Here is a 26,573-nt window from a genome sequence, read left to right on the forward strand (position 1 = left end):
GTGTTTATTTCACCCTCTCTAGCTCATGCCTAGCACAGTCCTTGGCACACTGTAAGTAAGCGATGGTGGACCTCTGAGCTGAGTAAAGCCTCTGGGACAAGGGGGTGCTACACCTATCACCTGTCCGCGCCCAGCGAAGGATCCAGCACCAGCCCGACCTGGAGTGCCAAGGGGTCCAATGCGCGCGCACCCGCTGCCCCAGCCCTTTATGTGGCCGGCCGGGTGCTAGCGCGCCTGCGCGACCCAGAACCTGGAGAAACGAGAAAGAGTGGGCGGGGCTTCGGGCGACGGCGCGGCGGCGGCATGTGGGCGGGGCCTGTCGAGCGTCTGCACATTCGGCGCCAGTCGCGCAGGGCGGGCCGGGGGCGGGGCGAGGGCGGGGCCCGCGAGGCAGGCAGGGCGGGCCGGGCCCACGGCGCCGCGGGGTTGGCTGCTACCCTGAGGCCGGACTCAACGGGATCCGGCCGCGCCACCGGGCGACCTCGCCCCCGGCCCAAGTCCGGAGCCAGCAAGCGAGCGAGCGAGGCGGCGCCGCGCGGTAAGAGCCGGGGCCCGGTCCCCTCCGAGGGCGCCCGCGGGCCAGTCCACCTCCTCAGCGCCGCCCGCGCGGACAGGCCCAGGCGGCCCCGCGGACCCCGTCGGGCCCGCGCCTGCGCCGTCCCCCCTGCCGTGCCCCCAGCCCGGCCCGCGCCTGCGCCTGCGCCGTCCCCTCGGGCTCCCGGGCCGCCGGTCAGCGGGCCGCCCCGGGCTGGTGTGGGGACCCAGTGCTGGTCACCCGGCCGCCGGAACCCTCCGAGCCGAAGCGCCGGGCGCGGCGCTCGCAGTTTGCTTCCTCCGGGCCGCAGCAGAGGCCGGGCCGCCGCCTCAGTGCCCGGGTCCCGCGGTCCCCATGCCCCCGGGGGGCTCCGAGGACGCGGCGTGGGGAGCTGGGCCGCGGGCGGCGGATCCGGGGCCCGCGCCCCCACCCTGGTCCCGCTGGTCTGGGAGGTCAGCCCGGAGCAGGCGGAATGTCCTTGTTTCTCGAGACCCGGTTCTGGCATCCGGTTCGATGTGCATAACCCGGGGTTTGGCGGAGGAAGCCTTTGCCTTTCCCGCAGTCTGGTAATGATTGCACCGGCTTGAGACACGATCGCGCCCTCTTGGGGGGCTCCCCCGGGGGCGTCTGGGAAAGAGACCCATTGCCACGCGCGTCCAGCCCGATTCCTAGACCAGGTCAGAGAGAGACCCTGGGTGGCTGAGCCCCGGAAGATGCCCGCCCGTCGCTGCCCTGCTGTGGCCGCGGGGCGAAGGGTGTTGTCAGAGTTACCTCCTACCACCGATCCCGGGTCCTGAGTTTTGGGCCGATTCAGAAACGCCAGGAAACGTTGCGGAGCCCACCCGCCCGCGTTTTCCGCGGCCCCGGGAGGATGCTCTTGAGATGAAACCAGGGCTGAGCTCGGAGACATCTGCACGAGACATAGACATGATCAGGCAGCCGCCGCCACGCAGAGGGCACGAGGTGCCAGGGCAAGTGGGGTGTGGGTCGGGATGAAGTTGATTCTGTAGAGAAATGGCCGCCCCAAGAGTTTTTTTTTTTTCTTTTCTCTCTCTAAAATAGCGTCTCTTCTCTGGGTTCCTCTGCACCAGGCAGCCTTTAAGACTCAGCAACTTTGGTAGCTGGAGAGTGTTGCTCGGTTGCCAAGGGGGGGAGGGGTCCAGGCAGGAGGGGATTTTGACAATTTTGACAATTTCAGGGAGGTAGTGAACGCTGTGCCCCAGAAGAGCTCTCTCTCTGCGCCTTGGTGATGGTTTAGATCAGGGGTCCTCAAACTTTTTAAACAGGGGGCCAGTTCACTGTCCCTCAGACCGTTGGACGGCCGGACTATAGTTTAAAAAAAAAACTATGAACAAATTCCTATGCTCACTGCACATATCTTATTTTGAAGTAAAAAAACAAAATGGGAACAAATACAATATTTGTATTTGCATGTGGCCCGCGGGCCGTAGTTTGAGGACCCCTGGTCTAGATAGACCAGCGGTTCTCAACCTGTGGGTCGCGACCCCTTTGTGGGTCAAACGACCCTTTCACAGGGGTCGCCTAAGACCATCCTGCATATCAGATGTTTACATTACGATTTATAACAGTAGCAACATGACAGTTATGAAGTAGCAACGAAAATAATTTTATGGTTGGGTCACAACATGAGGAACTATTTAAAGGGCCAGAAGGTTGAGAACCACCGGCTAGAGATGTGTGAGCCCATCAAGTCCAGTGTCGCTCAGCGGAGGGTAATGGCAGCCGTTGCGGTGGAGGTGAAGTTTGTAGGGACGGTTCCGTTTCGAACTTGAACTTTCAGGATGCGTGTCTGCAGTGCCGTCTGTCATCCCGAGATGGGGTTTCTTTTCTGAAGCAGAGGTTCTCCTTGTAACTGACGCGGCGACACAGTCCATTTTATATCGCAGGCGACTCAGGCGATGGCATCGCCCCGGTTCAGAATGAATGACCATGTAAGGGCTGGCGTGGAGCCACGTGCATATATGTAGATCGCGGGGCTCACGTGTACCCGGTGTCACGCACACTGTCCAGCGCAGTGGAGGAAGGGCGGTGGGGCGGCCGCAGGCTTAGAGGAATTCTCTGGGCTCTCTGCCTCTGGGCACGTCTGCCTTCCTCTCTGCACCTTCATTTCCCCATCTGTCAAGGGTGGGAGTCGAGGGAGGAGATGGGAAGGAGCTTGAGTTGCTAATATTTTTAAAATATATTTTTATTGGTTTCAGAGAGGAAGGGAAAGGGAAAGAGAGGTAGAAACATCAATGATGAGAGAGAATCGTGGATTAGTTGCCTGCTGCACGCCCCACACTGGAGATGGAGCCCACAACCGGGGCATGTGCTCTCACCTGTAATCGAGCCATGACCTCCTGGTTCGTAGGTCCACGCTCAACCACTGAGCCTCCTGGCTGGGCTTATTTTGTATTAGTTTCAGGTGTACTGCGTAGTGGTTAGATCTTTATTTCTAAAAATATAACCAACCAGCTGGTGTAGCTCAGCAGTTAAGCTGCCGCCGAGTTCTCCATTTTCGGAGGATAACTTGGTAACCCCATAAAGGGCGTCTGTCCACGAGAGAAGAGAGTGCAGATGTGTTACCAGTGTTTTTCCTGACCTTTTCCCACCTCTGCATTGTAGTTCTTCTCTTTATTCTTTAGCTAAATCCAGATGTTTGCGCCTGCCTTCTTTCCAGAACAGTGATCTGTGCATAGTCACTCCTCACTCCCACTCCTGCAACTTCAGGTCCTTCAGTGGCTCCCGCTACTTTCATAGCCGGGCCTGCCAGTCCTGAGCTTGGTAGCGAGGACACTTCCTCCTGGGCCTGGCCTCCACTCAGCCTCCCCCTCTCAGGTGCTTCGTTGCGCTTTGCTCAACGCCTCTTGGTCCCTGGAACTCTTCCCACTCTCCTTGTCTTCCTCTGCTGGAATGTTCTCTCACGTCATCTGATTGTGTCACCTTCAGAACTCAGCTCAGATATTACCTTGCCTGGAGACATCCCTTGTCCCGCAGATTGGTCTAGCACCCTGTTTAGTTAGGATTTGGCACCTGTGTGTGTGTTTTTTAAATATATTTGTATGGATTTCAGAGAGAAAGGGAGAGCGAGGGAGAGATAGACACATCAATGATGAGAGAGAACCATCAGTCAGCTGCCTCCTGCACACCTCACACTGGGAATGGAGTGCGCAACCCGGGCCTGTGCCCTGACCGGAATCGAACCGTGACCTCCTGGTTCACAGGTCGAAGCTCAACCACGGAGCCACGCTGGCTGGGCGGCACCTGTGTTTTTTTCCTGCTCCTTCCAGCCGGTGACACCGCAGTGCATAGCAGAGTGTCTGGCCCGAGGTGAAGTGGTTGTGCGTGCTGGGCGCGGTTAGCGCTGGCATATCAGAGCTGCAGCGAAAGTGGAACCGAGTCCCTGCCCTGAGCGTGCACTCCAGGTGCACTTGACCCCACCGGCCTCGAGACCCCTCCCAGCCACGCATACCAGCTTGCAAAGTCCGTTTCATTGTGCCTTAGCGTCTGATTAGAATCTTATTTCCTGAAGAAGACTGTCTCTATGTCTGCTGTCACCCAGGAACCGGGTGGGCATCGCCTTTGCTCCCAGCTTCCCTTTCCACCTTGTATACCTTCCACCTTAAGTTTGCCTTTTTGTTGTTGTGTTGTTGTTTTTTTAATTTACGTGTTTGGACAGTAAATCTTTGAGATTAAGATACTAGATTTCAAGTTTGTCTATGGTGCATATAGCCTAGGGAAAACAGTAGTTAAAGGGGAAAAATATTTCTTTAATCCTCACCCAAGGTTATTTTTCTTTATTGATTTTAGAGAGAGAGAGAGAAACATCAATCTGTTGCCTGCCATACCTTCCCCAGCCAAGGATGAAACCCATAACTGGGTATGTGCCCTGACCAGAAATTGAACTCAAGACCTTTCTGTGCATAGGTGGACACTCCAACCAACTGAGCCACACTGGCCAGGCCTGATTTTTTTTAAAAAAAAATTGGAAATGAAGTTAGAAATGCACACTTGTCAGTGACTTGCTTAGTCAGACCCTCCAGTCTGGGACAGACTGGATCATGATGGAATGCAAATCATTTATTAATCAGAATTTCACTATAAGGAGTAAAATGTTATTTTGCAAAATATTTTTTTTGGCATTTTAGTTCCTAATGTTCCTTGTTTCTAGATGGGAAAAAAATGCAACCTTCAAGTTTATGTTAAACTAGTATTTCCGAAGGTCTAGTGGAGAATATAAATGTGTCAACATAAACATTCAAACCTGTAAATTTTTATGAGTTTATTTGAGTCAAACTGATGACAGTTGTCAGGAGGCAAAATCTCAACTGATTGAGAAAGTTCGCCTAAAAATGGCAGTTTTACCGCATATTTTGCACATCAGAACCAAAGGGGGAGAGGGAGGGGGCTGCGTGAAATCCGTTGGTGATATATTCCAGAGGCGGGAGGGGGACGTGAAGCCGGGAAATCTCTGGGAGACGCGCACAGCCTTCTTTCACAGGTGAGTCTAGTGTAGTAACAGCATGATGGTAGCCATGGGGGTGTGCGGCCTCCGCTCTGAGGGTATGCTTTGAGGGTGGGGACAGGGAGAGAGCACTTTGCTATTTCAAAGGTGTGTCATCAGGGGTGTTATCTTAGATGGGAAAAGTTGAAGATTAAGCTTTGGAGAAGAATACCGCCCTAGGACATGACTACGCCTTGAGCTGCTGTTAGAAAGTTTTAATTTCAGACCATCCCAGTGGTTGCTTCAGGTCTGGGCGTTCGTAAGGCTGCGTGCAGGCCTCAGGTGAGCTTGTCAGGTTTCGGATGTGGCTGCACTGCATTCTGTGTCACCTCTTCCTGCCTTGGCTTCTGATTCTCCTCCCACCACATGTGCTTAGGGTGGGTTGGGTTTCAAACTTTATTTATAAAACTAATTTAATTCCCAAGGTTTATGAAGTCTATGTTAATAGAATGTAGAAGCTAACGAGCACCTATAGCAGCGGAGCTGAAAAGGCCTACACTTCATGTGTCCCTTCCACTAACTGTGGTCCCCTCGACACATCTTGAGGTAGTTAGAACAACTATTATTTTCCTTAATTTTGTAAATGAAACAAGGTTAAGAATACAGAGCTAACCCACGGCAAGCTTGGGTCAGAGCCCAGGTTTCTGACTAAAAGTCCTGTGTTCTTCTCACTGTCATAGGCTGCTGCTGCTGCTCAGCTAGAATGCGTTTGTCATATTGTTATTGGGGACGGCATCCTCTTCCCCACTGGGTTCTGGCCGGGGGGGGGGGGGGGCGGGGGAGTCCTTATGATATCTCGAGAGGAAGAATTTTCTGAGACTCGCGTGGGATGAGGAGTGATTTTTTATTTGCATGGGATTACCTCTGTGTTTCTAAAGTCCCAGTCCCGCCATAGGGGTGGAGCTGGGGTTTAGGAAAGCTAAAGTCAGAGCCAGTGTGCAGAGCGTCTGTTCCGTGTTGCAGCTGGGTGCAGTTCACATCAGGCTACTTATGGTCCATTAGTCCGTCGCGCATGCGAGTTCACATGGCTTTGGCCAAGCCGGTGGCAGGGGAGAAAGAGCCCCTCAAACCAGGAGTCAAGTGCAACACACCAAGAGCCATCAAGAGAACAAACTCCTTTGTTCAGGGAATGAAATATCCCAAATTTTGTACCCTTGCAGTGGCCACGCCCATTCTGGCCAATGACCTGTCCTCAGGCGTGACTGACAGGCCAGGTACCTTCCCGATGTCACCCCAACTTCAGTGGGCATGCGTCTCTCCCCTGCCCAGCCCCCTCCCCAGGATCTGCGGGTAGCGTGGTGGCTCGCTGGGGAGTGTGAAGCTTTAGCTTCCTGGGGCAGCTGCCCAATGACATGCCTATATTAGGCCTTCCCTTTGCTCCCTTCCTGTTACTAATAACGAGGTTCATCGCAACAGGATCCTTATGGCTGAAGGAACTCCAGTGCCTGGAACATAGAAAACCCAGGTAGGCACTGTTTCTTTTGTCATTGAAATATTTGAAGAGCTTTTACATGGAAGAGGCATAAATCTGTTTTGTGTTGCTTTGGCTGGTAAATGGTAGTTACAGTTGCACTGACATGGGTCAAGGGAGTAATTTTGACTTTCAAGTCATTATTTAAGAAATACATTTCCTGCCCTGACCGGTTTGACTCAGTGGATAGAGCGTCGGCCTGCGGACTCGGGTCCCGGGTTCGATTATGGCCAAGGGCATGTACCTTGATTGCGCGCACGTCCCCAGTGGGGAGTGTGCAGGAGGCAGCTGATCGATGTTTCTCTCTCATTGATGTTTCTAACTCTCTATCCCTCTCCCTTCCTCTCTGTAAAAAATCAATAAAATATATTTTAAAAAAAAAAGAAATACATTTCCTAAGGTTATAGCTGCAATAGATAGTGACTCCTCTGATGGATCTGGGCGAAGTACATTGAAAACCTGGGAAGAATCGCTCCCCTAGATGCCATTAAGGACATTCACGATCGTGGGAAGAGCTAACAGCAGAACCAGTGTAACTGAGGGGCATGCGCGTCTCAGCGTTTTAACCAGGAAGTGTGGCCCATGACATCTGAACTCCGAAGGAAGTGCTCTCCATGTTTTCCCCTTTTCTCCTCTCACATCCTCATCCTACCCGGAATGCGGGAGTGGACGATCTCACTCCGTTAGGGGGTGTCCTTCACAGCCTGTGAACTGCTCGGTGATGAACTCACAGGTCCAAGAAGCATTTGCTAGGATTTCCTTCTGGGACTTGGGCTCTTCTCATCATGATTTTGTCTGTCTTTCTAGTTGTGGTTCCGCTCTCTGTATAGTTACTGAACGATACGCTTACGGCACGGGGCCTGCGGGGTGCTAAGTGCTGGAGGAGTCCCGGCTGAGGGGGAGACCAGCTGTGATACGGTCCTAGGAGAGGTAGCCCCTTCAGGTGGCTTCAGGGGGACTGAGCTGACCTATCCTTTGAAATTGCCTCTTTTTTTTTTTAATTTTTATAAAATGTATTTGAGCCAACTAGAGGATGTGCCTGGAAGCAAGAGCTTCCGCAGACTGAGAAAGCTGCTCTGAAGCGGGGGTGGGTGGGGGGGGGCGTGTTCCAATGAACGGGTATTGGAGTTGGGGGAATAATGTGCCCGCTGGAATGAGCTGCCTGAACCAGGGAGAGTGACTGGCACAGGGCGGCTGGTTTCATGAAGGTGAAACAGACCTGCCGCTCTGAGTGAGGCTGCGTGGGGAGAGGGGTCCCAGAGGGGGCGTGGGGGGGTCAGGCTGTGTGGAGGAGGGGTCCCAGAGGGGGTGTGGGGGGGTCAGGCTGTGTGGAGGGAGGGGTCCCAGAGGGGGTGTGGGGGTGTTGGTCAGGCTGCTTTGTGCAGGGCTGGCTTCATATTGCTGGCTGTGGACAAGACTTCCTCCACATTTTTTGGTTGTGGTTCACTTTGCATTTATTCCTTGTGTCTGTTGCTGCCTTCTCTGCCGCTGTCCTTCCCTTTCTCCCTGTGTGAGGAGCTGAGCCAGGGCTGGAATCGTCAGCAAGGACAGGACGCCAGTGCCTTTGGATTTCACGCAGAGTGAAGGCCCGTTCAGTCCACGGCGGCCCCGAAGCTGCCCGGGTTCAGCTGCGGGAGCTGAGCTCTGGGGCCCACGTGCCCGGGCGGAGGGCCGACGCCGGGACCTGCTGTCCGCCAAGAAGGTGGTCATGGGCCTCCAGGGAGGGGGGCCGGTCGGAGCAGCAGTGTGGCCGTGTTTGCGTGGGACACGGACGTGGTGGGAGGGCAGCCCGCTGGTCACGGAGACGTTGGGCCTGAGGTAGGCACCCAGGCGTCCCCGACGGGGCTGGCAGGGGGGCTTGCGCTTCCGGGTGTGGAGAAGGCCTGTGGGGCCGGAGGAGGAAGCAGAGAGCACATCTGGAGCCCTGGTACCTATCCAGCTGTGCGCTTCCTGCGGCCGGGCGGTGGGGACCGAGAGAGGGGCTGCTGTCAGCCAGGAGACCGCCATCCTTTCTAATGTCTGAAGTCAGAGCGCCCCGAGCCCTGGGCAGCCTCACTGCTCAGGCCCCTGAGAGAAAGCCCCGGGAGGGAGCAGGCTGGGGGGGGCGTGGGGTCGGGAGTTCCCTTTCAGCGCCCTGCTCTGTCCTCGCCACGTGGCCTGACGTGCGTACCTGCCGCAGATGAGCAAGGCCTGACTGTGGTTTAGCAAGACTTTGCCAACAAAAATTCTCCTCCTAAAATTTTAAGCTTATTTTAAAGGATTTTTAGTGATACACTTCACTGACTAGTGAAATACCAAAGAAAATGTTTCATTTTGTATTTCAGATCAGTTTATTATAAATTACAAATATATCAAATTGATGTTTTAAATTAAAAATAATGGTCGACAGTTAATTTTATGAATACAGGACTGTGCGAGCTTATAACCGCCTGCCAAAAACCTGAGCATAAAGCCACCGTTTGCAAGAATCCTGAATAAACGTTTTCTTTTTATAAATATTCAGAAACTTTGGCTGAGAAGGGAGTGGCCAGAGGAGACAACATCTCTTGCATTCTGGGATTTTGAACTTTGGGAGCCAATTTGTTTTGGTCTAAATCTGGAATAATCATTTGTGTACCGCGGCCAGAAATTCTTGTCGGCCGTCCCTTTCCAGCCCTGTCACTTGTCTGGAATGTTAAGTATTGTTAGTAGTTTAACGGCTTTCCAGCAGTTGTATTACCGAGAGAGATCTCCTGAAATGGTCTGGAGAGAGCTCAGTATGACATTAGCTTTTTGTTTGATTCTTTGGAACGCACAAAGAAGGAGAATATGGATGGTTTTAAGTTTGAAAAATCCAGGGAGCTTCTAGTTTTGTTTAAATATTTCCTTGTGCGAAATCTTGTCGGGTAATAGAGAAAAATCATAAATTAGCATGGGGGGGCTTTCTGTGGCCAGAACCAGAGGAAATGGAGTTGGGCTCTTGAATTTTTGTTGCTTGATAATGAGCCCCTTTTCCCAGCATCCTGCTAGCAGCTGTAGTCTAGAAGAGCGAGCTCAGACTTTGGGCAAGCGGCTAACCATGGTGTCTTCCTCCTTCCCAGCCACGGAGGGCGGACGTGAGGGTCCAGCGTGCTGGTGGGGTGCAGCGCCCCCCCCCCCCCCAGCTGGCCGCCTCGTTGCTCTCTGGCCCGCTCTCTCACAAAGGCAAAACGCTTTTTAAAATCCTCGCCCGAGGATATGTTTTTTATTGATTTGAGACAGAGAGGAACGGGGAGAGAGAGAGAGACATTGATTGGGTGCCTCCCTTACATGCCCTGATGGGGAATCGAACCCGCAACCTTTTGGGGCTCAGGATGACGCTCCAACCAACAGAGCCACGTCGGCCAGGGTTCACAAAGCCCCATTTTGGAAAAGTTTTTTGTCTTTCACCTTCTCAAGTTTTCTTCCCCTTCCAGTGCAGCCTGGTTTTGCTTCCGTGCTTCCCCGTGGAGCTGTGTCGACTGGCGCACCGTCGCCTCCTTCTCACTGATGAGTGAGCACGTGGGGCTGTGGCACAGCACGGCCGCCCCCGGGCAGAGTGTGGCAGCCACGCACTCGGGAGGGAGCTGTGAGGGGAGGAGGGTGGACCGCGTGGAGGAGCTTTTCCCTCCTCCTGGGACCGTGCGGGGGGTAGGGGCCTGCACCCTAGAATAAGGAGAGGACGCGGCGAAGTTGCTTCCTTCCCAGAGCTGGCGGTTGGGGTGGAGGAGAGGTAGATGGAAATGCCTTCTTTCCTCCGTAGTCATTTGCATGATTGATTTCAGGAAACAGGTAAAACACCCGTATTAAATGTGCATATTAGTTGATAATCACAACCTAATTTTAGGCATGAGATAAATTCTGTCTTAAAAATGTCATGCCAGAGTAGAAATAAGCATGTAAAATGGTCAGGAAGAATTGGGGTGTTTTGGGCAGTAATGGACTTTGTGGGTTCGTTCTCAGCAGAGAATCACATTCCTGGAGGCATCTCCCCCCACTCGCCTTCCCTTCCCGCCTCTGTCTGTGCGCCTTGAACACACCCCCTCGCGCGTGTGCAGGGCTTTTGTTTTGTTTTGTTTTGTTTTGTTTTCCTGGGCTTTTTGACATGACAAGACTCAGCTTTTCCTCTGAGTGAGCCTGGGCTTTTTCAATAAATCCCACTCCACGTCTATTAAATATATACATTTAAGTGCGTTTTTTTCCTGATTGTGTGTTGTAATTCACAGTAAGTAAGGTTAAAAAATATGTATATGTTGAGGAATTCAGGATAGGACCAGCCTAGTGCATTACCATTTATTTAATGAAAGCATTTTTTATTGAATCTTTTCAACTTTTTAAAAAACATGTTTTTGTTGATTTTAGAGAGAGGGAGAGGGGATCGAGCCCAAAGCCCGGCCCTGACTGGGAATCGAACTGTGACCTCCGGTTCATGGGTCGACGCTCAACCACTGAGCCACACTGGCCGGACTGTTTGGTTTTTGTAGAACATGTGCTTTTATCAGATTGGGTATTGGTTTTGATTCATTTAGCAGCATTTATTTACTGACTCTAATGTAGCTAATTTGCTGAATTTTGGTTTTCCCTTGACTATGTGATTCCTTCTCAGTGTTTTAAGTCTGCTCTTAGTTTACAATTTTAACATGATCCCTACGTCTTAAATATGAAGTTTGTGAAATTATAGAGATAAATGTATTTAGATTGGGTCAAAACCCTTTTTGGATTTTTAATGAGATATTAATAGGCATAAACAAACGTAACTAATAAGCAGTTTCTTTTTTAAAAAATGGTTTCTCTTCTGGTTCTGAAGCACAAATTGTAAAATGGCCTTTTTGACTTTCTGAAAGAAAGATCCTAACAGCTCCTGCTCGCCTTATAACCGAGGCTCAGAGTTAGCGTGACTCGCCCACAGTCAGGCGTCAGGCCTGACCACAGCCCAGGCCTCCTGATCATTGTTCTAGTGAATTCCCTACCAGGTATTTTCAGTATTTCCTGCTGTGTAATTTTCAGTGGGAAAGAACCAGAAGCAAGTGCTGTTTGTTGACCTCTGCGCACCGCAGTATGTAATTTAATGTAAGTAGTAAGTAAAAACAATCTTCAGTCACTTCTTATTATAAAGAGTCCCTCTCACAAAGTGTCTTTTGAGTTGCTGTTTTATTTTAATAGGCGTTAGTCATACTCGGGGCATGTGGTGTGTGCTCTAGAAATTATGATCGCTTACATCGACTCCGTCTTTACTGTGGGCTGCCACCCTGCTAAGCACTCGCGGTTTATTATTTTAGTTCATCCTCTCAACATTCTTTTAAGGTGGGTGGTCTGATTACCAGCCCGTTTTACTTATGAGAAAGCTGAGATTTCAGAAAGGTTCCCGATTTGATCAGACATACACTGGCAGCGAAGAGGAATTCTTCAGGTCCTTTTGGCATTATTTCTGAAGCTCGATTGGTATGTTTTCCTGGGTGGATGGTTTGGGAGGGTGGAGTCTGCATCAATGAAATAAATTGTCGCCCCTCATCTTAGCTTCTGGCACTGTTTTTCTGGCACTTGAGCCTGGTGAAGTAGCTTCTGGAGTGAGTGTGTCAGGAGTCCTGCTCTTTTCCGTGCTGTGCACGCTCTTTTGTGGGAGGACTCCATGGGTTGGGCTCACCAACTCCTCCTGAGAGGAGAGGAAGCAGAGGTGCAAAGACAGGAAGCGATGAAGTGATTTGAGTGACTTGCCCAGGTCACACAGCTTGTGGGTCACAGCCGGAGCTTGCCCCGCCCTCCTGACCATGTGCAGCTGGGCTGTGCTGAGACCGGGACAACACGGAGCCTGTCCTATACTGACATCACCAGGAGTCACATGAAGTACATTAAATTAGAATCATTCCAAATTCATCATGTTCAAGAAGGGAGCCTTGCAAATAAGGGGACATTAATAACTCGAAGAATGTTTTACTTTTATTTTCTGTAGCTGCATCTAGCTTTCGATCATTTTTATTTATCACATAGTAAAATTCTTCAAAAGTAAATTTCTCAGGAGCTTTCTTCCCGTTTTGTTCTCAGTATGCCATTTCTTTCCACAGATTCGCTTGTAAATGTATCACGAAGAGGCAGCCCAGAATGAAGAAGGCAAGCAGGAGTGTTGGCTCAGGGCCTAAGGTGTCTGGGATAAACAAAACGCAACCAGTAGAAAAAGCTAAACCTGAGAACAGTTCCTCAGCATCTGCGGGCGGCAAACTCGTAAAACCTGGACCAGCAGCGGCATTGCCAAAGGTATTCTGTGCGATGTTTGAGCACGTGATTTCAGGAGGCGCGGCTCTTAATAGGATGTTTGATTTATTAGAGAAGCACTACTTAGGGTTCGCCCTCTGCTGGTGCTGGGGACACATAGCCTTTGAAGAGAGTTCACAGTCCGGTGGACTCCATCGGTGTGGATGGTCTGTCTCTATGAATGAAACCAAATAGTAGGCTTATTCATGAAACAGATCATTGAGCCGGGCACCGACCTCTTTTCCCTTAGGTGGTCAAATAAAAAAATCATTGAACTCTCTGCTGGTGGGAGCTGGAGGAGTTTGTGTAATGGATGGAGGTGAGTCACCTACAGAAAAACCAACATACAAGGAAAGATCAGATGCCCTGGGAAAGCAGGGAAATGGTCAGCAGTTTCAAGGAGGAAAGTATGGTTTCTAGCCCGAAGGTTTATGCCTTGTCTTACAGGATGACCCGCAGGAACATTCCTGGGACCCGGGGCAGGGCTTTCATTCCCACCCCACCCCACACACTGCAACTGTCACTCTTTCCGACAACTGACCCAGCATTAGTTCTAGTTAGAATTGGGTGACAGTAATTTTCTTTACACTCCTGTATAAGCTGGCTTGGTTCCTGTTATCATTTAGGACAGTGATTCATTAGATCAGCGATCCTCAACAGCGTGCCGCAAGGACTTTTAAAACATGAATACCGGACTGTTCAGCCGGGCACCGACCTCTTTTCCCTTAGGTGGTCAAATAAAAAATGAAAATGACAACAGCCAACACAACAATAGCCAATTAATTTTTTTTTAAATATATTTTATTGATTTTTTACAGAGAGGAAGGGAGAGAGATAGAGAGCCAGAAACATCGACGAGAGAGAAACACCGATCAGCCGCCTCCCGCACATCCCCCACTGGGGATGTGCCCGCAACCCAGGCACACGCCCCCGACCGGAATCGAACCCGGGACCCCTCAGTCCACAGGCCGACGCTCCATCCACTGAGCCAAACCGGTTCCGGCAATAGCCAATTAATTTTAATTAATACCTATTTTCTTGTTAGACCAAAAAATATGTTATTTGATGTGCCGCAGGATTTTAGTAACTAGTTTCTGTGTGTGCCGTGAGGTGAAAGAGGTTGAAAGCGCTGCCTTCGATCACGGGTTTCGGGAGCAGACAGAGGTGGTTCAGAACCGTGGTGGGGAAGTGAGGGGAACCTGTGAGGATGCTGAGTGCGGGCTCTGGCACACGGCACGTGCTTAGTGAAAGCAGCAGTGAGTGGTTTGCTCTAGACCAGTGGTTCTCAACCTTCCGGCCCTTTTTATACAGTGCCTCATGTTGTGACCCAACCATAAAATTATTTTTGTTGCTACTTCATAACTGTCATGCTGCTACTGTTACGAATCTTCATGTAAATATCTTTTTTTTTTTTTTAAATATATTTTATTTTTTTTTTACAGAGAGGAAGGGAGAGAGATAGAGAGTCAGAAACATCGATGAGAGAGAAACACTGACCAGCCGCCTCCTGCACATCTCCCACCGGGGAGATGCCCGCAACCCAGGCACATGCCCTTGACCGGAATCGAACCCGGGACCCCTCAGTCCGCAGGCTGACACTCCATCCACTGAGCCAAACTGGTTTCGGCATGTAAATATCTTATATGCAGGATGGTCTTAGGCGACCCCTGTGAAAGGGTCGTTCGACCGCCGAAGGGGTCGCGACCCACAGGTTGAGAACCGCTGCTCTAGATAGTCTGCTCAGTGTCTGTTGGTTTGACGGTCCCAGGGACAGGGTGGCTCCAGGCACATCTGTGCCATCGCAGAGCCCACGTCATGTCTTCAGCCTCTCCCCGCCCGGACGTCACTTTCCGTTCTTTGCCTGTTTGTTGGAGGGATGTGGGTGGGGTCTGGGCTTTGACTCGGTGGAGGAAACCTGGAGAGTCTCCCCAGCCTGACGGGAGGAGCCCCGCCCCCCCCCCCGCCTGGAACACAGTCCTGGAAGCCTGTTGTCCAAGCCGGCTCTGGTTATTATTAGAAGCACCTCCAGGAACAGCTGGCGAGGGGCTTCCTTGTGGTGGAAGGAGCCAGCAGGGATGCTGGTCGTCTCCACCAGGCTGGACACCAAGCCCAGCCTTACCCCCAGGGCTAGGCCATGCCCCAGGCCCTCTCCTTGTGCCGCCCGGTGAGCTGCCGGGTCCCCCCGTGGCCTCTCCCCTGCCCTGCGTCCATTAGACTGAACCAGCACCAGGAATGAATGCTTTCCTTCGTGGGAGATGCTGGCGTTTCCTGGCCTAACTGGTTACTCGGTTTGTGGGGCTGCCTTCGGCGTGGAGCGCCCGTGTGACCTGTGACTTACGTGACTGGAAGAACAGGTTGAAACCCCGGCTTTGGGTTTGCCCGCTGCCTTCGCTGCCTCCGTATCAGTGGCAGCAGCGTCTCTGAGGTTCGCAGTGGAGTGTGCGCGGGGCAGGCGGGGCAGATCTGAGGCTGGGATCTGAGTTGCAAGTAGCTCGGTCTTGAACAGTGAGTGCTTTTCATTGTAAAGCAGAACCGTGTGCCTGCTGTGTGCCAGCACATGCCAGCTGTCCCGATCCGTGGCCCTGCTGTGGGGGCTGTGAGTGAGTGAGTTCTGTGTGTGAGCAGTGGGGAGGGTCATAGAGGAGATGAAGCTATTTGGGGCGCCTCACCTAGACTGGAGCAATTGCTTTTACTTCGGAGAGGAGGAAAAAGTCTTGAGTAGAAACTGAAGTAAAGAAGAAAACTGACAACAGAAAAGTTAAAAAAAAAGCTAAAAAGACTTGGAGACCCACAAACTTCAGTGTTATCTTATGTTTCTAAGTTTTCAGATTTCACGTGGTTCCCTAGCATGTAGCTACCGCCCCACAACTTGAACTCCTGTAACTGATGGAGCACTGGTGATTAACCAAATGAATGAAGCATTTGGCTTGTAAGTGTTTAAACACGCATACCTACTCATTCTCTCATGTGGACACCCACATTATTGTGTCTGTCGGGTGTGAGTGAGTCGGAATTAACACCTATTTTTCGAATATCGTTTGGGCTAGACCTACCTGAGTGGTGCAGGAAAGGACTCTTTGGTCCAGAGCGTCTCACTGCTGATTGCAGCTTTTGCAAATAATAAAATGAAGCACTGCTGCTATTTCCAGTGAGTTTTGGGGAATTTGTCCAGCAGCTGTGGCATCTGTCCTGGGGTGTGGGATCCCTCATTCCTTGTCATAGCCAGTAGAAAAGCTGGTTTTCCATATAGAGATGGTGTCCTACATGCCTACACCTCTCAGGTTTCACACAGTGCTCGGTGCGCATGTTATATTACTTCATGGAGAAGTAAGATACCACTCACTGTACTGATGGGAATACTTGTTTCTAAAAGTTGATATTTGGGAATTAATAAGCTACAGTTACTTCCGTTAGAATCTATCTAAATAACTGATGACTTTTGATGATTATTGGTGATCACATCTTTTTAGTGTAAGATGAGTTAACAGTGTGATTTAGGTGACACAGATTAACAAAGTTATACAGGTTTCACGGTACACAATTCTACAACCTGTCATCTGTACACTATATTGTATGTCCACCCTCCAATCAGTGACCAGTTTTATTAACAGAACTAATCTTTTTTTTTTTTTTAATACATTTTTATTGATTTCAGAGAGGAGGAGAGAGGGAAAGAGAGAAACATCGATGATGAGAGAGAATCATGGATCAGCTGCCTCCAGCATGCCCCACACTGGGGATTGAGCCCGCAATCCAGGCATGTGCCCTTGACTGGAATCGAACCTGAGACGCTTCAGTCCAAAGGCCGACACTCTATCCACTGAGCCAAACCAGCCAGGGCAACAGAACTAATCTTAAAGAATATGAATAATCCTTAATGATTAATGTCCCACCCCCCTCCCTTATTATATAGCCTAGATTTTTCATAATATGACAACCCTAAATACCAAATCTAGTTTCTGTTTAATGCATTTAAAACATTAATCCTTTTTCTGCCTCTTTAGTGAGACAGATTGACCTACCGAATGGCACTACTATGAATAGTTTTCATAATTGAATGATGAGAACAGAATCTATTCCATCTGGAGTCACTGACATGTAGAATTGGAGGAGACGTTTGAAATTGTTTGACTGATGAGCCATTTTAATTTGCAGAAATGAATGAATTATGAGGATCTAAGGGGAAGCATGGTTCCAGATAGAAAACCGCGTCAATCAGTTGACTGACTTGTGCCTTCACCTTAGTTGCCCCGAACTTTGTGTTTTCTTTATTGAGGAAACAAGAACAATGGTGTGCTCTCATTTCCGGGAGAAGGAAAGCAGATTTCAGAGTGCTTGTGGGGGTTTTCTGAAAGCTCATACTTTTTCATTCATCTTTATAAAACATAAATGAACATTACAATGGTCTTTCTCAAGTAGTATGATCATTTAGACTGACTAACCCTCACTCTAACCATAAAGTATCTAGTTTTTATCTACATATTATCCAGGCCTCTAAAAAAAAAACTTTCAGTTTTGGCTTAAATTAGACTACTAAACATTTGATAAGGTAAGAAAAAATTTCAGAATGCTTTTTTTTTTTTTAATATATTTTACTGATTTTTTACAGAGAGGAAGGGAGAGGGATAGAGAGTTAGAAACATCGATGAGAGAGAAACCTCCATCAGCTGCCTCCTGCACATTCCCCACCGGGGATGTGCCCGCAACCAAGGTACATTGCCCTTGACCGGAATCGAACCTGGGACCCTTCAGTCCTCAGGCCAACGCTCTGTCCACTGAGCCAAACCGGTCAGGGCCCATATACGATTTCTTTATTTTAGAGAGAAGTGTGATTGTTTAGAAACCAGTTGAGAAATTCTGCTCTGTTGCACAGTATGATCAGCCGCTTGCTGACTGTTAGAAAGCCTTTGTAGAACTCGTGAACTCAGTATAAGGCAAGAACTTCATTTAGTCTGAAAATATCATTTAATCTTGCTTCATCTTGTCAACTTACTTTGATTGTATGTTGCTTGCAGACCAAGAGCAGTGATGACCTTTCAGCTGGAATGGCTGGAGGGGTGACCGTGACTAATGGTGTCAAAGGGAAGAAAAGCACCTGCCCTTCCACAGCACCTTCAGCCTCGGCCCCCGCCATGACCACCGTGGAGAGCAAATCCAAGATGAGCACAGGTAGGCGCGGCGCTCGGCTCAGAGCTCAGCCGCCTGTGTGCCGGGGCGGGGTAGGCATTAGGGGTTCTGGCTACTGGAGAATTTCAGGCATCTGCACAGGTGAACTGATGGGCCTTGCGGTGCCTGTGTCCACCCACTCAGATTCCTCTCCTGCTCCCTTGTCACAGCAGCCCCGGGGGAAGCTTCTCTTCTCTGTCTGTCCCTTTCCTCTTGGCTTCTCTCCCGCCTTTCCTTTGGGACACGCCCAGTGCTGGCTCCCCCTCTCTGGCTCTGCTCGTGCGCAGACCCTTTCTCTCCCAGCCTGCTCTCTGGTTTAGTGCAGAAGGGCGATGGTCTGACTTACAGAGTGGGGCAGGGAATGGGTATTGGGGGACAGTGTTACAGCAGTCCTTTTCCTCTTCGGCCTCCCTTTGCGGGGTTCCTCCCCACTCTGTTACTTGTGCCTTTGAATCTGTTGCTGATTTATGATCCTGTCTGTGTTTTTACAGAGATCCCGACCTTACTCCCTGAGTGTAGGGCTTCCTTCATCTCCCTGCTCTGCCTCTCACGTTCCCCCTTCCCCGCTCTTCCTTCCTTCTCACATGCTCCACTCAGCATCGTCTAGGTTAGTTTCCCTAGCAGGGCTCTCTCCTGTGTCTCTTCCCTGCTCAGGGGCATTGGTTAACCTCTGCAACTCCCTGAACTCCCCTGGGCAGTCAGGTCTCTATAGAAACCTCCCCTGCTGCTTTTGTCACCTGTGTGGCCTCACTCTACCTCTTTTGGGCCATGCTCGTTCCTGCCTGCCCTGTGGCCGCCACCGTTCCCTTCCCTCCATGCTCCTGAGACCTCCCATCGTTCTGCAGCACGTAGCTCTTCTGTTCCTTATTACCTCTGCGGCCTGGTGCCTGCCACAGACAGGACTAATGGGTGCTTTAAAAATACTCATTGATTAGGTCTAGAGAGCATTTTTCACAGTAAAAAAAAAAAATGCTAATTGATTTCTTAAGTGTTTGTGGGAGGAGGCAGCTGATCGATTATTCTCTCTCATCATTGGTATTTCTGTCTCTCTTCCCTCTCCCTTCCTCTCTCTGAAATCAACGTGTAGATGCCTAGATTTCATCTCATTAGACCCGGGGCATAAGTAAACTGTGTGCCTTTTTATCACTGATATTTTTGCCTTAAATTCTTTGCCTTAAACATGTAGGCACAACTTCTTCAACCAAGCGTAGCACATCCACAGGGAGTAAAGAATCCGGCTCCACGAGAGAGAGGTTGCGTGAGCGTCCCCGGGTCAACCCGAGCAAGAAGCTGCCTTCTGCAGGCCAGGGAGCCGGCGACGCGGCCCTGCCCAAGCGCTCCCGCAGTCGCACGGCTGCGGAATGTGACGTCCGCATGAGCAAGTCTAAGTCGGACAATCAGATCAGTGACAAAGCCGCCCTGGAGGCCAAGGTCAAAGACCTCCTCTCGCTGGCGACCACCAAGGACGCGGAGATCTTCCATTTGAGAAGCGAGCTCCGCGACATGCGCGCTCAGCTGGGCATGAACGAGGACCAGGCCGAGGGGGAGGAGAAGTGCGAGGAGAAGGCGGCCATGCTGGCCCACCAGCCCACTGACGTGGAGTCCACGCTGCTGCAGCTGCAGGAGCAGAACACCGCCATCCGCGAGGAGCTCAACCAGCTCAAGAACGAGAACAGGATGTTGAAGGACAGGCTGAACGCCCTGGGCTTCTCCCTCGAGCAGAGGCTGGACAACTCGGAAAAGCTGTTCGGCTACCAGTCCCTGAGCCCAGAAATCGCCCCCGGGAACCAGAGCGACGGCGGCGGGACGCTGACCTCCTCGGTGGAAGGCTCTGCCCCGGGCTCCGTGGAGGACCTTCTGAGTCAGGACGAGAACACCCTCATGGACCATCAGCACAGCAACTCCATGGACAACCTGGACAGCGAGTCCAGCGAGGTGTACCAGCCGCTCACCTCGAGCGACGACGCCCTGGACGCGCCCTCGTCCTCGGAGTCGGAGGGCGTGCCGAGCACCGAGCGCTCCCGGAAGGGCAGCAGCGGCAACGCCAGCGAGGTGTCCGTCGCGTGCCTGACGGAGCGGATCCACCAGATGGAGGAGAACCAGCACAGCACGAGCGAGGAGCTGCAGGCCACGCTGCAGGAGCTGGCGGACCTGCAGCAGATCACCCAGGAGCTCAACAGCGAGAACGAGAGGCTGGGCGAGGAGAAGGTCATTCTGATGGAGTCTCTCTGTCAGCAGAGCGACAAGCTGGAGCACTTCAGCCGGCAGATCGAGTACTTCCGCTCCCTCCTCGACGAGCACCACATCTCCTACGTCATCGACGAAGACGTCAAGAGCGGCCGCTACATGGAGCTGGAGCAGCGGTACATGGACCTGGCGGAGAACGCCCGCTTTGAGCGGGAGCAGCTCCTGGGGGTCCAGCAGCACTTAAGTAACACTTTGAAGATGGCGGAACAAGACAACAAGGAGGCTCAGGAAATGATAGGGGCGCTCAAGGAGCGCAACCACCACATGGAGCGGATCGTGGAGTCTGAGCAGAAGGGGAAGGCGGCCTTGGCGGCCACGCTGGAGGAGTACAAGGCCACCGTGGCCAGTGACCAGATCGAGATGAACCGCCTGAAGGCCCAGCTGGAGAACGAGAAGCAGAAAGTGGCGGAGCTGTACTCCATCCACAACTCGGGGGACAAGTCTGACATCCAGGACCTGCTGGAGAGCGTCCGGCTGGACAAGGAGAAAGCGGAGGCCTTGGCGAGCAGCCTGCAGGAGGACCTGGCTCACACCCGGAATGATGCCAATCGCTTGCAGGACGCCATTGCCAAGGTACTGCCTCAGTAGCTCAGTGTTAGCAGCAGCCTCCTGCCGCTGCGCATGCCCATGCCCATGCCCATGCCCACTGAGAGCCAGCATCGCTGCGTGGGGTCATTAGCTGCTTTGTCTGTTCCTCCTCACCCGAGGATACTTTTTCCCATTTACTTTTGAGAGAGTGTGGAAGGGAGGGAGGGAGAGAGGGAGGGAGGTGGTGGGGCGAAAATCAGTGTGAAAGCGATACATCGAGTGGTTGCCTCCTGCACACCTGCCCCAATTGGGGCCGGGATTGAACCTGCAACCCAGGTACATGCCCTTGACTGGCACTCGAACCCTTGACCTTTTGGTGCATGGGTCAACTCTCTAACCACCTAGCACGCTAGCCAGGGCTCATTAGCTTTATTTTCAGCTGCTATGCTTAAAGTTTGAGGATGGTTTTCTTTTATTGGGGTAGAATGAAAAGTATTCTTTATTTAAAAATATATTTTTATTGATTTCAGAGAGGAAGGAAGAGGGAGAGAGAGACAGAAACATCCACGATGAGAGAGAATCATGGATTGGCTGCCTCCTGCAAGTCCCCGACTGGGGATCGAGCCCACAACCCAGGCATGTGCCCTTGACCGGAATCGAACCTGGGACCTTTCAGTTCGCAGGTCGACTCTCTATCCACTGAGCCAAACCGGCCAGGGCGAAGAGTATTCTTATAATAATGTCACTTCCACTCACTTGCATTTCGTTACCGTTTTCCTGCCTGGGGCTGGAGTCCAGCTAACACCAGAATTTGTCCGTGGTTCTGGTACACCCAGGGCAGCATGCCAGGCAATTTCCCATCGACATCTGTGACGTATTCTGGTATAAGAAGGATGGAGAGCCAGGATTCCAGGTGGCGTCTGCCACTGCTCATCTGTTGTGGTTTTAGGTTTTCAGGTAGAGTCTGTTGTGAGTTAAAAAATGTTCTGGAATGTGAGGCTCCTTTTCCCAGAGGCCTGTGGTTTGTTGCGGGGGGACCTTTGAGGTCATAGTGCAGGTCCCTTGTCTTACATGCGGCTCAGTTATGAGGACTCAGAGCTGCGCCCCAGGGTGCTGGCACTCTGGCCCCGGCTCTCTGCCCGCCTGATGGCTGGTATACAGTCTGTTTGAATGAGTTTATCTAATTTACCTCACGCTGCATTTCCTATTTTAGTGCAGTAATTTTTAAATAAGAAACATTAGTATGTCTTTGGCCAAAATTTGCATAATTTAGACCCTAATTTTTTTTAGTGATACAATTTAGGTGTGACAGTATTTGGGGATTATTTTTTGTTTCTCATTATTAATTTGATACTGAAACTACCACAAATGGGACAGTTTCTGTGGGAGAACATGTTAACCATCCATCGAATGCATGCCTTCAGCCCAAACTTTGGAGGAGGGAAAATTTCCAGAATTTCCTCCTACATAATCTAGTTAAATTCAGTGATTTGCCAACATACTTTCAGTCAGTGATGTAGTGACAGTATTCTTAGTATATTACATGAAGTTCTGTTGTAGAAGGCTGCTTCATACTTTTAACCAGTTATTTCTTATGCAGGTCATTTTAGTTCACGCAGAGCAACTCTCACTTCGCTTCCCTTTGAAACTGTGTATACCTCAGTTTCAGAATGTATCGTAAAACAACTCTTAACTTTTCTAATCTGCACCATCGATTTCGTACAGGTAGAAGATGAATACAGAGCCTTCCAAGAAGAAGCTAAAAAGCAAATAGAAGATTTGAACATGACATTGGAAAAATTAAGATCAGAGCTAGAAGAAAAAGAGACAGAAAGGAGCGACATGAAAGAAACCATTTTTGAACTTGAAGACGAAGTCGAGCAGCATCGAGCCGTGAAACTTCATGACAACCTCATTATTTCTGATTTAGAGAGTAAGTGATGTGGGGACATTTCGATCCTTTTCGTCCTGCCCCTTTAACATGTGGGAATAGTTTACAGCCAGTAACAGAATAACAAGTATTCATTCTGACAGCAGTGCTGCGAAGGCAGTCGCAGTGGCACAGCGGTAGCAGAAATACGCGCGTGGTCAAGTCTAGCCCACACATTAGCTGGTAGTTTTCAGGCTGCCCTGTTTTGTTCTGAAGAACTGTTAAGTGGAAACATTACATTAAAACTGTGCTTAATTATGGAAAATTATTTAAGCAACAAGCTAATGGGGTTATTATTTTCTAGATCTTAGGAAAAGCCATTTAGTATCTATTTCTAATGATTGCAGGTATACTGTGACGAAAAAGTATTGATCCTTCATAATCTTATGCCTAAATCGCAGGTTTATTTGTCTGATTTTCCTCCCTCGCATGGAGATTCTTTAATCTGGTGGAATTGAGACTCAGATTTTAAGTTGCTTTTTAAAAATAAAACTTTTTAAGAACTATTTTGCAGTTATGTCAGATTTATAAAAAGTTGCAAAAATAGTACAAAGATTCCTGTGAGAAAGTGTGATGAACCAGAATTTTCATGATCTTAAAATCTTCCCAGACTGTTGATTATGTTGCAAGTGAGGAAAAAGAAGCAACAGAAATTATGCAGTGGAAAAATTGGGCTACGTTTTAACAGGGTGGTCATGTCAGTGACCGGGGCACAGAGAGATCAGACACATCAGCGAGGCTGTACTCTGGCTGAGGCATAACTTCAGTTAATCATAGAGAAACATTAGACAAAAAAGTGAGGCGTGTGTTACTAAGAACAGGAGTGGGTGATGCTGAATTCCTAAAATACGCCAGTGTCATAGAAGACAGAGAGATGGAAAAGTTCTAGAGTGAAGGAGGCTAAGGAGACTGTGCCTAGACTGGGTCCAGTGCTGTAGGGGGAAATGATATAATGGATATTATGACAAAATTGGAATGTGGATGGTAGATTAGATACACATATTAGTATACATTTATGAACTTGATAACTGTACTGTGTCTTATAAACGAATGTCCCTATTCTTGGGAACCACACACTAAATATTTAGGAGTAAGGGACCATGATGTATATCCTTAAAGGGTTTGGGAAAAAATTAGGGATAGAACCCTGGCTGGTGTGGCTCAGTGGTTGGGCGTCATCACCACCACGTGCACCGAAAGTTTGCTGGTTTGATTCTCAGATTTCCCACGTAAGACTTTTGATTTGAATGTGGAAAGAGTGACACCTTGTGGTAATCACTGGAAAAGGTTAAATGATAAGGATTCCTGTGCCAAAACTTTATAAATCATTGCCAAAATAAAATTACATTAACATTATATGGATTTTAATTAAAGAAAATTCTGAATAAATTATTTAGCTATGTAGTTTCTCTTCCCATTTTTTTGAAATGAAAAGTTCAAAAGTTCAGAAATACTGCAAGAATGATATAGTTAGCACCAACTACTGAGATTTGACAATTTAATTTTAATTTAATACTTTGCAATATTTTGTGTGTGTGTGTGTTTAACTGAACCAGTTGACAATAAGTTGTAGACCTTATGACACTTAAAATGCAACTGCTATCAAACAGTCTCAAATGGTCCTTCATCACTTCTCCACTTCTAGAAATGTATCATCAGGTAAACAGTTGTGTAAAGGCACTCATGGTGTGTATAACAAAACTTAGAGCCATTCTAACTTCGTTTATAGGAAGTTGCTAAGACAAATCATGACATATCCAGTCCATGGAATACTAACACAGCCATCAAAATGGTGCTACAGATCTGTATGTATTGGTAAAGGTGTCCCTAGCCTGCTAAGTAGAAAGGCTTTTAAAGCAGTATAATGGTATAATCCCATTTTTTTTAAAAGTATAAACTCATAGGAAGTCTGAAAGGATATATACCAAATCTAATTATGGGTAATCTATTTTTGTTACCCTTTTCTACTTTTAAGATTTTATTGTGAGCACGTATTACTTTTAGAATCAAGGGGGGAAAAGTTATATCCACTTTTTTTCCAGAAAAATAAAAATGAGTAAAATAAATATTGAAAAATAAAAGTAGTCAATAGTTCATGTGAAGCTCGTCTGTGTTCTCTGTGCACATGAGGAATTCTGGCTTTGGGGATAAAGCTGTGACCTACTGGCCAGATGCGCTGCCTGCCTGTCCCCTGCCCCCGAGGCGCGGTAATTTAACTGGTCACTCTTGTTCTTTCCCTTCTTCCAAAATCGCACTTGCTATCCATTGGCGCAACTTGCCCAGATAGGAGAGTGACTGAGCACTGGGTGTGAATACCCTGAGGTTTCTTGGATTTGGGGGGCACGGAAGTTTGCTTGTGAACTTTCATCATGTTACACCCCTGGGTCCGTGGTTGATCCCGAGCCAATGGTCGCTGTCTGATAGCACCTGCAGGAATGACGGGCCTGTCACTGGCACCAGCGTGGAGGCCTGGTTATGGTTCTTGGTTTGTCTTGGTGTTGAAAGGATGATGAGCCCTGCTATTAAGGGGGCAGGACAGTGCCCACAATTGTTCAGAGCAAAATTGGTCTAATAACAATGAGAATAGCAATTTACCTGATTTCTAAAAAGAAATAGGATTGTAAAATTGAGTTATAGGTAATTTAAAAATGAGATCATAGTAGCACTTCTGTCCTTTGGTAATAGAGTTTAATGTTGCTTTTGAGGTGAAGACAGTAGATGGCAGTGTCCCTCTCTCTAGGAAAACAGCGAAGGAAACTGCATTTAAATCAGTGGTTCTCAACCTTCCTAATGCCGCGCGACCCTTTAATACAGTTCCTCATGTTGTGGTGACCCCCACCCATAAAATTATTTTCGTTGCTATTTCATAACTGTAATTTTGCTACTGTTTTGAATCGTAATGTAAATATCTGATATGCAGGATGTATTTTCGAACGACCCCTGTGAAAGGATTGTTAGACCCCCAAAGGGGTCGCGACCCACAGGTTGAGAACCGCTGATTTAGAGGCTCCAGTATTGAAGACATATGCTGTCCTTTCACGTGATCATGAATGGGCTTAACTAGTTTTCAAGACAAAAACTTAAGCACAGACTCCTTTGATTCTAAGGAGGAAAAGCCTGTTGTCGTTTTTGTTGTTGGTAATATGTTCTCATTGATCTTTTAGAGGGTGGGAAGGAAAGGGAGAGAGAGAGAAACATTTATGAGAGAAACATCTATTGGCTGCTTCCTGCCTGCCCCCGTGACCTCTTGGTACATGCGATGATGCTCAATCCATTGAGCCACACTGGTCGGGCCTGTTGTCATTTTAATTCTTTGTTGCAAAGTGAAAATACAGTTATGATTTGTAACTTTAGCTCAAATTCCCTAGAAACACTTAGTGCGCTTTATTCTTCCTAAGTGTGTCCATTGGCTGCCAGCTTTGCTTCTATTTAAAAGGAATCAGACATGACAATGATAGGCATGTAGTGCTGGGTGTGGAAGGATAATCTTTTTAGGCGTGATTATGTGCATTTTGTGGCCATTAATGTGGAGAAAGAGAATACGGACAAAGAGAAAAGGATAAGGACAAAAGAAATGAATGGAACTGATTAAGCAGCGGTCACCAGCAGGGCACCCCCCTAAGGCCTTTCCCCTTCAGCATGGGTTTTGGAGCAGAACTCTCAATAGAATGTGACTCCCCAGACATTTCTGGCTCTGGAGGATTCTGGCCTTGGCTGTGCCTTCATCTCGCATCCCACTCTATCGAGTATGGCACTTGCCTATTAGCTCTCATTAAATGTGTACAGTGAGTGAAATGGTTTGAAGAAAATTCATATTATGCAAGAAGTATTCATTTACTTTATAAATATATTTTTCATTTTGTAAAAAGACTCCTAGAATTAATGGTAGCAGCTCCCCATGGTATTATATAATTAAGTTTGTAAAAATTGTATTAATTCACCACTT

General features: G+C 49.1%; 1 protein-coding gene across 1 annotated transcript in view; it reads left to right on the plus strand.

The window, feature by feature from the left end:
• The first annotated feature begins 375 nt into the window (after positions 1-375).
• Positions 376-26,573, plus strand: part of SPECC1L (sperm antigen with calponin homology and coiled-coil domains 1 like) — a 54,229-nt gene continuing 28,031 nt past the window's right edge. Inside the window, exons 1-5 of the mRNA XM_081114238.1 lie at positions 376-538; positions 12,570-12,759; positions 17,772-17,925; positions 19,109-20,742; positions 22,423-22,630. Of these exons, the coding sequence (XP_080970364.1) occupies positions 12,607-12,759; positions 17,772-17,925; positions 19,109-20,742; positions 22,423-22,630 (2,149 nt within the window). The 5' untranslated portion in view covers positions 376-538; positions 12,570-12,606. The remainder of the gene's footprint in view (positions 539-12,569; positions 12,760-17,771; positions 17,926-19,108; positions 20,743-22,422; positions 22,631-26,573) is intronic.

Source organism: Myotis nattereri, assembly GCF_964212035.1.
Source record: "Myotis nattereri genome assembly, chromosome: 19".
Taxonomy (NCBI): Eukaryota; Metazoa; Chordata; class Mammalia; order Chiroptera; family Vespertilionidae; genus Myotis; species Myotis nattereri.